General features: G+C 33.8%; 1 protein-coding gene across 11 annotated transcripts in view; it reads left to right on the forward strand.

The window, feature by feature from the left end:
* LOC105334383 (neuron navigator 3) overlaps positions 1-12,821 on the forward strand; it is a 157,743-nt gene that overhangs the window by 38,748 nt on the left and 106,174 nt on the right. The window contains exon 1 of one of the 11 annotated variants that reach the window (XM_066071833.1): positions 11,898-12,722. The exons of the other annotated variants lie outside the window; for them this stretch is intronic. Within the exon in view, the coding sequence (XP_065927905.1) occupies positions 12,699-12,722 (24 nt within the window). The 5' untranslated portion in view covers positions 11,898-12,698. Of the gene's footprint in view, positions 1-11,897; positions 12,723-12,821 lie in introns of those variants that run through there. 11 annotated transcript variants of the gene reach the window in all.

A 12,821-nucleotide genomic window follows, 5' to 3' on the forward strand; every position in this document is an offset into this window, starting at 1 on the left:
TTTGTAAGTGATTTGTGTAGTATGAGTGTAAAAAGCTTTACATGTTGACATGTACCTGTTTTCATTTGACAAGTTAACGAAAGTCTTTGTGCGTACAACTGGCATAAAGTTGCCGCAGAAAGTATGCTGGTTTATACAGGAGGCATTAATTTATAAGAATTTTTTTTTTGTTGGAGTTCATGCTTTTTTTTTTAGGAGTTTAAGTCATTGTTGTTAAGTTCTTATAGTGCACAATCATTGAAAACGGCAATTGGAAAACAAAACATTCTTTTTCTTTTCTTTTTAACCACAAAATATGGAATTAAAAAACTCTATGCATTACATTTTATTTATTAACTCCATGCATTTAAAATCTACCTTGAATCAGAGCTGTGTGTGTGTGTACCATTACGTAAGCTCTCCCTCGCCCGCGGCCGAGAAAATCGGTCATCATGCTCGCGGCTGGACTACCTAGCGGTCAGCGGTTATCTAATACACGAGAGTTGCGTCTCTCATATATGAGTTTATTTAGCCGCGAACTCAAGAATTGTTTTAGTTTTGATTACACAAAATCTTTTGTGGATTAAACGATTGGAGGTCAAGTAAGAAATAGTTCATTTAATTAATAAAAGCAATGTCATTCTCTAAAGCAATAATAGACAAAGATCAATTGTGGGGTTTAAGTTTAAAATATATAACTTCTATTTGATAGAGTAAGGTCATTATATTGCAAACTTTTCAAATCTTCCTTGGTTGTGAGCTGTGCGTTTCTGTGCGTTGTACCTTTACGAAATATATTCTTTGCCCACGGCCGAGGAGATCAGCGACGGCTGCATTACCTAGCGGTAAGCGGTTATTTAATACACAAGATTCGCACACCGCGACTTACACTCACATGCATATGAACGTGTTTGAGTTAATATAGCCGTATATACAAGAACTGTTTTAATTTTATGTTATAAAAGTTTGTCCTACTTGTATATATTTAATTAAATATTTGAGTGTAAATGAATATTAATGAACGATATTACTCCAAATCGGAAAAATCGTTAGACATAAACTAATGGTTGGTTTGTTTATGTAAACTACTTTAAAAACTGTACAATTAATGTTTTAAATCAACACCCCCCCCCCCCCCCCTCAAATATTAAACATTTAAATGATGATAATCCCTCGCACATGGCTGAGGAGATCCGGCGCGAGTGGATAAGTGATCCGCGGTCGGTTCGTGTTCTTCTACATGTACCTTATGACGCGTTTATGTTTCATATTTTGCACGGACACAACTATATTTTATTATGTTTTCAACTATTATATTGGTTTAAGATGAAAAGATAAATTTATTTTACTTGTACAGTTGATTAAGCATTGATTTATACGATAGCGTATAAGGTAGTTTAAAAATCAAATCAAATTATAATCAAAGTTCCATGTTACATGTTTGCGGTAGGTGGTAGCACGATAAAGGAATGCCCTGAATTGAGGCATTCGATGATTATTTTAAAAAATATTCACATGAGTTTAAACAACTTTAGATTAGATTCTATCGGTCACATATTAATCACTACTGTAGTTTCATTGTGGAAGCGAACTCATTGCTGCCCCCCCCCCCACCCCTCCTCCCGCCCCGCTGACTGGTGCTCGCGCTGGATTTTTTTTTAATTGGAGAAAAGATTGCAAGATCTGTCGAAAATCATTTTTGGTGGTTTCTTATGTGTAACATTTTGTTTCACTTTCCCACCCCTTTGTTTATTCGGCCAGTCTGTGTTAATTCAATTGCCGCATGCGACCGAAAATCTTGTGTCGCTTCAGCGCACACAGCTCAGAACATTTATAGCCCCAGGTCATCAATTGTTATGTAATTGAGTAACAGTTGGAAGGGTGATTTTACTACATAAAATAATAAAATCATAATATAATCTATTTGAATTGAGTACCATGCGTATAGATTCCCATAATAATTAATTTTTTTATTACCTTTCTATGTTTACATTTAATTTTGTTCAAATAATTAATAAATTTTCTATCATTTAAATTGTGTGCTTTATCAAATACGTATTCCGATTACCTTGAAGTCATTCATTTTCCATTGGCTTTTGACAAAAGAGAGACGCCTGACCATCCAATGAAAACAAATACACAGAGTTTGATTGACAGGTTTAGCCAGGTGCAGGTCTCACCCATGTCCGAGGTTATGTGTGCTGCTTGTACACAGCCGAATGGTCTCAATAAGAGTTATCGATGTAAATAAATAATAAAAATACATGCTTATCAAAACATGATCGTGCAAGTTAAAGTCGATTTAGGTTTGTTCCAATAGAAATCATGTTTCACTAACTGTATTTAATATTTTTTATGTATAGCGAATTTTAATATTGTTTCAGTACTGAAACATCGCATGAAAACGTTAAATATACATGTAATTATCTGTTACTAGTCGTCTTTTAATATATATACCTTTCTTTTGTTTGTTAAAAATTCGCTCAATTTTGTTAAAGTAATGTAAAACACGGGCGCCATTTTGAAACAATTAACTTGTCAGAGAGTTCCGAATGAAATCTGATGAACGTTTCACACGGTTCTCGTACGCTTTGCTCGAAACGATTTACACGCTTTGCCCGAAACGCTAAACGGTTTACATGAAACTCTAAAAGGTTTACACGAAACGTTTCTCGCACGTAGGCCGCACGCTTTTTTGGTGTAGTAGTACGTTTTAGGGTCTGTAAATTTTGTCAGCACGCAATTCTAAACTTGCACATAGTCTTCAAAAATTTAGAAATATTTTAATATAGAAGTTATCTTTGAGAAAGGTTTACGTGTTTTGTAGGCGGGTTCAGTTTAAAAAAGAAATACAATTCCTGACATGAATCATGAGTACATACTGTTTATAACAATGCTTGCTACCCTTGAAAATTTAACTCGCCATTAAACATCTCACTTTTTAAAGAATGTTTGAAACGATTACATAAACTCTGCTCGACAAATAGTTTTCCTAAAATATTTTCTTCCTTTCTTTGTTTCAAAACACGTTTTATATACAGGCTTTCAATCACAACACGTTTTTATAACAAAAGCAGAACTGAAAGTATAGTCATTATAATCGTTTGACACCATATAACATATATTTTCAACTCGCAGCAACAACGGAAGACCTACTCGGGGCTTTGCCACGAGCTCTGCTCTAGTTTTAATATTTCAATTGTGGAAATTAAATTGCAAAATCAGTTGTAAATCTAAGAAATACCTGTAAGTTCATGGGTGGGTATTTTATTGGGGTTGTGTATTTCCTACATTGCATTTCATTGATGTATTCTATTGGTAAAGTGGATGGCAGAAAATCAGGGCACGCATTGTACAAGATTTGTTATTTATGTGCACCAAGATTGCATCATTATTTGCATTAAGTACTGACCTAGTGAATGTTGAAATCAATGAAGATTGCAGCAGATGGCGTTTATCCTGGGAAAACGGCACCTGTAGTGTAATGTATAAGATGAAATGACTAATAGTTTTATGTTTCCTGTTTTTAAAAATCCTCATAATGATATGTAAACAACTGTAAAGTTATAAATACCAGTAAAGTAATAAATTTAAGGTGAGCACACTTAATGTGTTGATAAAAATTATTTTTTTATGATCAAACCTTAAAATAGTGAAAATTGCTTGAAGAAGACAGGTCAAGTTATAAATAGTTAAAGATGTATTTTCAGTCACGTCCTAGCTCGTTTTTGAGTTGGAAATAGACAATCAAGGTTGCAACAAGGTAAAGTGTCAAGATAGATGGGTATGATACCATTTGTATGCAGCTACAAGGTCACCATTAATGGCTTTTTTTTTCTACCTGTCACCCAACCAGTGGAACCAGAATGGATAAAACAGGAAATGGATGTTTAAGCATGAGCAGTGCACCTTTGCCAATCAAATGACCAATTAAGCCATACCGATAAGGATTGATCACTAAATCCAATGTTTTATGAAGCTTGAACCTGCTAGACAGATGATGACCATAAATAAATATTGATTGGGATGTGGAAGCCTCTTAAGACATGTCTCTCTGGCCTTAGATCAACTTGCTTCTGTTTAGATTTACATGATTGGCATGCATAGCAGAGCTTACAGTTGTCTGTCAAATAGCATGTCTTTTTGTTTTTGTCAACTGTGGTATATTTGGTCACATGTATTCATCAGCTTTGAATTGTCTTTGATATTGGAAGTTCTATTCCAAAAGGAACAAAAGCTTTTGAATTATTTATGGATTCTCTGGATATCAAATGCAAATCTGTTTAGTACATATATGATTGATTAATGAAATCTTTGATTTTGGGGTTCATTATAAACTGCATAAGTTAATCATGCAGTTTAAATGCACTTTTAATGTAAAAGATATTAATTTATTCAATTATTTATTAATTGATCTGTAGTAGATGGAATTCCAATTTACAAATGCAGTTGTTTATGGATTGCAGTAACTTTCAGGACTTTGATCATACAGTGGCACCAAATCTTGCCCAAAAGTGGAATTTATTACAGATAGTTCATTAGTGTGAATAATGCAGGGACTCGCTGTAATATTGATTAAAAGATTAGGAGAATACACAAGCACAGAGGAAAATGGAGCAAAGACTCCATATGTCTTTTTAGTTTTGCTCAGAGCCATACTAGAACTCCCCTATGAACTCTGATTAAACCTGTAATTTGCACTCCACTGTGAACATCCTTGGAGCAACCTTTTAATTATTGATGAGCAGCCATCCCTGAGGTGTATGCTACATGTAGAAGTGATAAGGTCCCAATTTATGGTTCTGGGTTTCTGAACGCTCCAGTCATTAGATGTAATGTATTGGAGCCAGACAAAAATGGCTAATGTTTTATGGAATGGTTTAATTATCTTAATGCTTGGGGGTTTTTTATCTTTGATTCAGTGATTTATAAGGTATTGATGGGTGTGCTTTAGTGTAGGGATTTCCGAGAGAATATCCAGCCAAGGTTCTAATGGAAAAACTCTTAGGAATATGACTTTCAGAATGCAATTTTGGTCTTTGCTATTGTTTGTCTTTATATCCTTGTGTTTATTGTGTATTGGTTAATGGGTTTACGACTTTTCTGTGGAGGACATCAGGCTTTTGTTTTGATAGTATTGATCTCAAAAAGTTGTAATTTGCGAAATTTTTCATAAAAATCCATTCAGATTTTAGCTTGCAGTAAAAACTGAAAACTCCATATGGAATAGTAATGCCATGTATATATATAGCTGTTTTGACATTCAACATACACAGAAGTATGAGAATGTTGAATGTTTTTTACTGTTTTATGGTGATTTTGGTGAAATATTATTGAATTCAAATTTCTGATGAACATTCTAAATGAATGTTCATTTTTTAAAAGTTTAATCCAAAGTAAAGATAAATTCGTTTTGCTTCATAATTTGTCATTTAATCATTTGCAACTAAAACATTGCTTGTGAATAGGTTAAAACTCGGGTATAATCTATGAAAGATTTGCTCTTTAGTAATCACTGTGATCATTAGACAAACGTGAGATCAAAATATCAGATTGAGTTGTTTCCCTTTTCTTATCAATTTCATTACTGCTGATTGCTTTAATTTTTTGAAACAGTATTGATCCTACAATATGAAGGGAAAACAAAACCATTAATTTCCCGGATTTTTCTCAAAGCCATTATCCTTGAAGACCTTTTTGGACCTAAAAAGATGAAAATGAATGAAATCAAAGTATTGATTGTACTGAGAGCTGCTTTCTGAGATATATATATATATTGGGCCATCCTTAAAAAAAGTTTTGTTTGGAATTGTTGCCCGGAGGTTTCTAGACCCAGGAGGGAGCCAAGGAATTTTTTGGTTAATGTTTTTAGTGGGGGGTTGGGGGTTACTTCAATGAGGCTGGAAGCAATTCCACACAAACAATAATTTTATTTTAGCCTTATTTTACTATGATATCAGAAAATCTGATTTTTATTTGTTGAATTTAATTTCTATGATCCCAACTCAGGCTAATCAAGATTTGTATATTTTGTGGTTGGCAAAATAATACTATATTTCTCTTACTGTGTACAGTATATTATCTCTATCTCAGTAAAAATTATGTAGATGTGAAAATGCTGTTAATTAATGATTAACAGGCAGCGTAATATTTGCCAAACACTTATACCAATCATACTGTCAACCAAAGGAAATTGCATGGTCATGGTATCAGATGAAAAGCTGAAACCAGTCTCTCAGGAAAAAAGGCGTAATAATTCTAAGAATGTTGGATTTAAAGGCTAGTGAAGATATGGTTGCTTAATTGATTCATTATAGTCTGAAAATTAAGCAGTCAATTTTGATAGCGGTTTCCTCTATGTTGCAAAAACCTACGTAAGCAGTTAAGGTGATAAATAAAAACCACTTTTATGTTGACGATGATTATGGTACTTTAATGGCTGTCATTAGGAAATCTGAAGATTATTTGGACATTCAAGAGCACCAAGGAACATAAAAACTTGTGATATTTTAGTTTGTATTGTTTATTGCAGACAATTACCATACTGTGATCAAACATATTCAAATCTGACTCTGGTAGTTTCTTTGAAGGGAATCTCAATTGTTTTGATATTGCTCTGTTTTGCAGATCTCTTTAATGAGCCTTTGCTTAATATTGCTCTGGTTTAAAAACATCAGTATTCATGTGATGCTTTGAAGAGTACAATCAGATTGGTAAGATTTTGGAGTTATGCAGCAAATGTTTGACAATTGGTCGTAAAATGGAAAGCTCATACATATCCATGATCCTCCTTAAGAATTATGATAAAATGATTAAATACAAGATGAGTGCGGATAAGGAGGCTAGCAGAATTTATACATGATTTGAGGATGGTTTGTTGATGATATTTTATTATTGTTTTAAACTGACTCTCAAGTGCTGCCATTAAAAGTGTTATAGCCAGTCATTGATTGCTTTAATGAACTTGTGTCCCTTACCCAACAGCGCTGAACAGTTTTAAGTTTTTCAATGTTTTAAGGTTCATGATCATGCAAGAAAAAAACAGTTTAAACCATCCAATGACAGATAAAATTTTAACAATTTTCTCTTATCAAAATCATTTTGCATAGAAACCCAGCAAAGCGGGTAATCTGTAAATCCTCATAATGTTTCCAATTTGCTACAAATTCGTTGTCTCCTCCTGATGCTTTTCATTGATTGGCTAATCTACATTAACTTAAGCATGTAACTGATTCTTTGATTGGTTCATTAAGCACATTATGATCATATAAAAGGGATTTATTGATTGGATGCACAGGGAACTTCACTGATAACTTATCTGCATTTTGTTTCCTATAAGTGGTCTTCAGCCTCTCTTATGTAATGGTGTCCTTTTAGAACAACATGGGAGAGAAGCAATTATCTATAAGGGACATCTTCACTCATCTGGGAGTAATAGAAGCCGACACAAAATAATATGGTGCATTATTTCGAAGTGTTTGCAAACGCTTTGGTGACCTTAGGAGTAGTTCTAAAGAGATTGAATTGCGTAAGAATTGTGTAAGAGTATAAAATGGACTGACATTCTCATATTGCGCTGGAAACAAGGGAATTCATTTAAAATTCTCTATGAACTATTTGAAACCAAAGTTTTTGATAGCTGTAATAAAAATTCTTTTAAATACAAGCCAAAAACTGTATTGATTTGAGTATTGACTAGTCGGTTGCAATTTGAGTGATGATAGATTTTCATAAATGTTTTTCAGATGTTTTCTAATAAATGCCAGATGAAACATCCAAACAATTTTTCAAAAAAATACATATACATCTATCCTTTTCCTCCTCTCTCGCAATATGTTCCCCCTACGATGAAAATGTTCATTGCTCTTCTTTTAAACTTCAGTGGTTCTATTGGAGTGTTTGGCTTGTTCAATGATTTATCTTCTCACCAAAGGATGGATGTAGCTGGTTTAATCTTCCTCAGAGAGAAAGTTGTAGACATCAAAGGACCCCCAAATTGAGTTATTAAGACAATCAAAATCAACATTCATGCAAAGGTAATCTTCAGGCTATGGTGATGGAGGGAAATTATGATGAATGGAGAAATTATTGGTTGTTTTGATGTCTGATCTTTTTGAAGGGGGGTTGCTCTTGGGTTTTTTTTTTTACTGTGTAACAGATTCAGAGGTATCCATCATGATTCTATGATCTATCTGTTATTTTGCTGAACATGAATAAACACGTAAAGAAAGTCGGGGTAAGTTGTTTGAGTATTGGAGCTTTGTGTGTGTATTGTCTTGAAGATCAGCAGTTGTCAGTCTGTTTGTTAGGATTGTATAGTCCATGGTTTTTAGTTTGTGTATGAGTTTCCAGATGTCAACAAATAGCTTCCTTGGTTTCTCATACTATATTGCCAAAAGAAGTAAAAGCTCTTAAAATACAGTAAAACCTCAATATCTTAACTAAATGATAGGATGGTAAACTACTGCCTAGAAAACAGTAAAACCTCAATAACTTGAACTAAAGGATAAGATGGTAAAGTGACTAGAATACAGTTAAACCTCAGTATCTTGAACCTATTGTTAGGATGGTATGTAGAACTTACTCAGATAGGATGGTAACCCCCCCCCCCCCTAATTACAGTGAAACCTCAATATCTTGAACTTGATGATAGGATGGTAAAGCGCTTAAAATACATATAAACCTCAATATCTTGAACTTAAGGTGGAATAACACATTGTCATAAAATGGCTGACCTCTGATCGAAATGACATTTTCTTATATTATAAGGATTTTATCGACGGCAACATATAACTTACTTCATAGCCGAGAGTGGATAAAGTGTCAGGCTTGTGATCCGTGCATACCGAGTTCGAATCCCACCGGGACTTTTGTTATTACTCACTGATCAGAATTGATTTTTTTAGATATTCATTTTTAACCCCCAATTTGCAAATGTTTTGCTTATTTGACATATGTATAGTTTATTTATCATTATATCTTTCATAATTAAATGATTTACAATTAATTTGAGTGACTTTTTCCAGGTGTGTCATTCCACCTTAATGATAGGATATTGAAGCGCCTAGAATACAGTAAAACCTTGATATCTTGAACTAAATGAAAAGTCATAGATTCTGAAATATTTTGTGATTTGAGGTACAAGGATTAAAATACACAAAGGAACAGTGGTAGGGGCTTTCAAACCGCTATTTTTAATTACAGAAATTCATGATATTCTTGATATGAATTTTAGAAATATCCAAGTTTGACTGTAACGTTAGTTTTTTAAGATAACGGTATCTTGTCCCCTAAGCTTGATTTAGTGGTGGTAAATTTGAGAATGTTTGTTTCTAAATTTAAGTCATTGTAATTAAAAAGAACCTGGATTATTTGTTGCAATATATGAAAACACAGCATGTTTGATTATGCTCATTATTGCTGCAAGTGAGAGAAAATTGAGACCTGATGTACTGGAAGCTTAAGGTGTCAGCAGCAGGAGCAATAAAACAGGGAAATTAAAGTTGTTTACATCAACTGCACTATGTGGAAACATATCTGCGGAAATCTATAGAATAAAGATGATTTAATTATCAAACAGTAAAATACTTTAAAAACCCTTCTTTTGTTTCTTGTGACAAATTTGTTATAAATTGGATATCATGTTCATTGAAACATTTTATGTAATGTTCATGATTTTGGACACACAGAGTTGACTTTATATCTTTAAGCCCAATGGAAATTCATCATGAAGTATATACTTAATCTAAAAAAGTTACATCAAGATGCAGCCCAGCTGACTCATACTATGCACCAGAATATTGGTGTCAATGATAATAAAACTGTATATTATTGTGACCGTAGGCTATCTTTGAAATAAAATATATATGTTTATTGATGTCTAGACAGTCGGTAATGTGTACGATTTATTGAAGCATTGTGCAAATAAAACGAGAACCAGTTTTGTGATACTGTGATATTAAATTCACCCAGAGGGGGGTCTGGCAGTGAACGGAAGCCCGAGGAGTGGAATCTGATGACAAACTGTACAATGTAGATGCTCACTAATGATTTTGTATGCAGTTTTAGAGTGTTTCGCAACTATTATTACAACTTGATCAATAATTCTCCAGTAAAAAGCAGGAAGAGTGTATGAATTGAGTCGGCTGAGAATTTTGTAGGAATATTCGGTTTTGTGCAGCTATGGCATTTTATTGGATGACCGTTGTATCCTAAGATCTGGGAATGTGAATTTTTGGGCTGTCTCTCCTGTAGTCTAAAGCCGGCTGGGTAGCATACTCTAATCCTGGCTGTCTTAATTGTTCTATGCATTGGCCTATAATCTACAACAAGTACTTCTATTTTTCTCGTAAATTTTGGAGAAAATTGATCATGATAAGTCTTCTTAGAAAACAATCAAGGTCAAGATTAAAGATGTAAGGTCATTCGACAGGTTCAAGGTCAAAGTTTGTTGCAACTTTTACATTTCCTCTTTGTGACATATTATATTTGCGGTATAACATTTTGTTAAACATTTACTTTTTATTTTGTCATTAAAGAGGCACAATTTAAAGTTAATTTAATGAAGCACAAAATTTGTTCCAAGAATACATTAATTTTCTTCCAAACACAGGTATATCTTTATAAAGAATTTAAGGTCACTTAGTAATATTAGTAACCCATAATTTGATGTTAGTGACATCTTAAGGTATCAATTTCTAAACATGACAAACAAAACTTTCAATCATGATGGTTACATGTAGTTACTATTACTTGAGGTCTTAGTACTATTTTTCAGCATTGTCATTTACTGCATGAAGTATTCTTGCATTGCAAGCTTTAATGCAGTGTAAATGTTATGATGCATTAAGCTTACTTTTATCCTTTTATACATCTGAACTCAACTATTGATTTTCCAATAAATTACAAAATATGTATAATGGATTGATCTGTACTGTATTCCTAAAGTCAAATTCATTTGGTGCAATAAAAAGCAAATATGATACTCCCAGATGGGGTATTTGGCAAAAGTTAAAGATATTCAGCCCAATGAATATTCAATAGACAATATTGGGATGGCCAGTTACTGAGGTTGATTTGGATCAGCAAAACCCAGCAAGACACCAGAGATACCCTCAGATCCTGGCATGTGGTCCTTGATCAAGCTTCAGGATTAAAGTCCATCTTCAGAAGATCTTAACCTTGTTAGCATTTGCCTGTCCAGAAAATCTGGAAATTATATGTGGTTATGTATTAATGATTGGGTGGTTCATTGAACTCAAGTTCACTCTCATCAGTTTGCTTTACTTGGAGGTGTACAGTCAACTGATGTTTTGACTGTCGTAATAATTTCTCCGTGTTTATTAATAATGCAGAATTTTGATGCAAATCTTTATTTTGAAAAACATATAGCTGACAATTCATGATATTTCACTCTGTGGAAGGCAGTATTATAGAGCAGATCAAGCAATTGTGAATGTGATGATGATGTCATTCAGTACACTTGCTGACCAAATCTTGTAGAAGAGGGAGTCAGAGATTTCCTTCTGCCGGAGCAGCAGATGCTGATTGCTAGGTTAGAGGTGAAGAGAGTGACTATATAACCTTCTTCTCTCCAATTAACAGCTGCAACAGAGTTGTCAAGCCTGATTGTTTGATGGAGGTTTAAAACTAAAACATCTTGTGTGGTTGAAAACTCAACAAAATTTTGGAAAAGAGAAGACAGATAACTCACCAGAATCAAAAGAAAAGACATTTCTTCAAAAGATTTATGAATTTTTTTTTACTTCTCTGCGTTGCAAAAAGGATTAAGGATATATTGCAGAAAATTATCAATTGGAACATTTTTATCACAAATTTTATGACTGGATTTTATTTTTTGATTTTTTTTGGATGTGAATATATATAGTGGACTAATTTAAATTTTGTAGGTTTAACAACTGTTAACATGTGTTGTGGAATGGTTGAGCAAATATTAAAGGTTTTGTGTAGTTATTAATGGAACAATATTTTAAGGGAGGAAAAAAAAATGTTTCAATGTGTTGCAGTTGTGACATATGTGCTGGGATTAGCAACAAGCTTAAGGGGTAAAATCATCCATTGGAACTAGTGGGCCTGAATATGATGGAGCTGATAGTGAGGTTGAAGGAGGATCATAAATAATTGGTGGAATATATGAAGCTTAGGTACACCAAAGGAGGAAAATACTGACATTTTAATTGTTTCAAGATTTGTTTTTGCGGAAAGTGGAAACTTTTACACAGATTTCGTCGGAATTGGGGGGAAAGGAAATCGCCTTATCGTATCTCTGTGAGTGATGTGCAGATAACTCCAAACTGTTCCCATCAAAGGGGGGATGGTGAATTGGCACCTATTGTGTACACTGTTTTTACTTATCAGCCCCTGAACAGATTGTCATTGACTCAAACTCAATCAAACTCCAAAACAAACAGAATCAGGAGGGAATACCTGAAACTTCAGAGGCCCAGAGAGAAAGCTATGTAGTTATTCTTTTGATCTGCTAATAAGATAGAGCACCTTTCTCCTCCAGGTGAAGACGTCTTTGATGGTGTTCTCTTGAGTTGTGTTTTTTTTCCCTTTCTTCATCTCCTGATGGCTGAGTACTACCTCTAGCCTTTGTGTTTCTGTGTCTGCACTCATCGTCTGTGTGTTATAAGTGAAACAGATAGTGCAGTGATCATCCCATATGTTTGGATTAGTAGAGGAGATTATTGCTCAAGATGTTGTTTGAAGGTACCATCAAGGTAAGGCAATTTTTCCCAAAGCCAAATTATTATAGAAGAATTGGCTCTTTAATTGTAGACACATGTTCAATACTTTTGATACAGACACAGATTGTGCTA

This window comes from Magallana gigas, chromosome 9 (assembly GCF_963853765.1).
Source record: "Magallana gigas chromosome 9, xbMagGiga1.1, whole genome shotgun sequence".
NCBI lineage: Eukaryota > Metazoa > Mollusca > Bivalvia > Ostreida > Ostreidae > Magallana > Magallana gigas.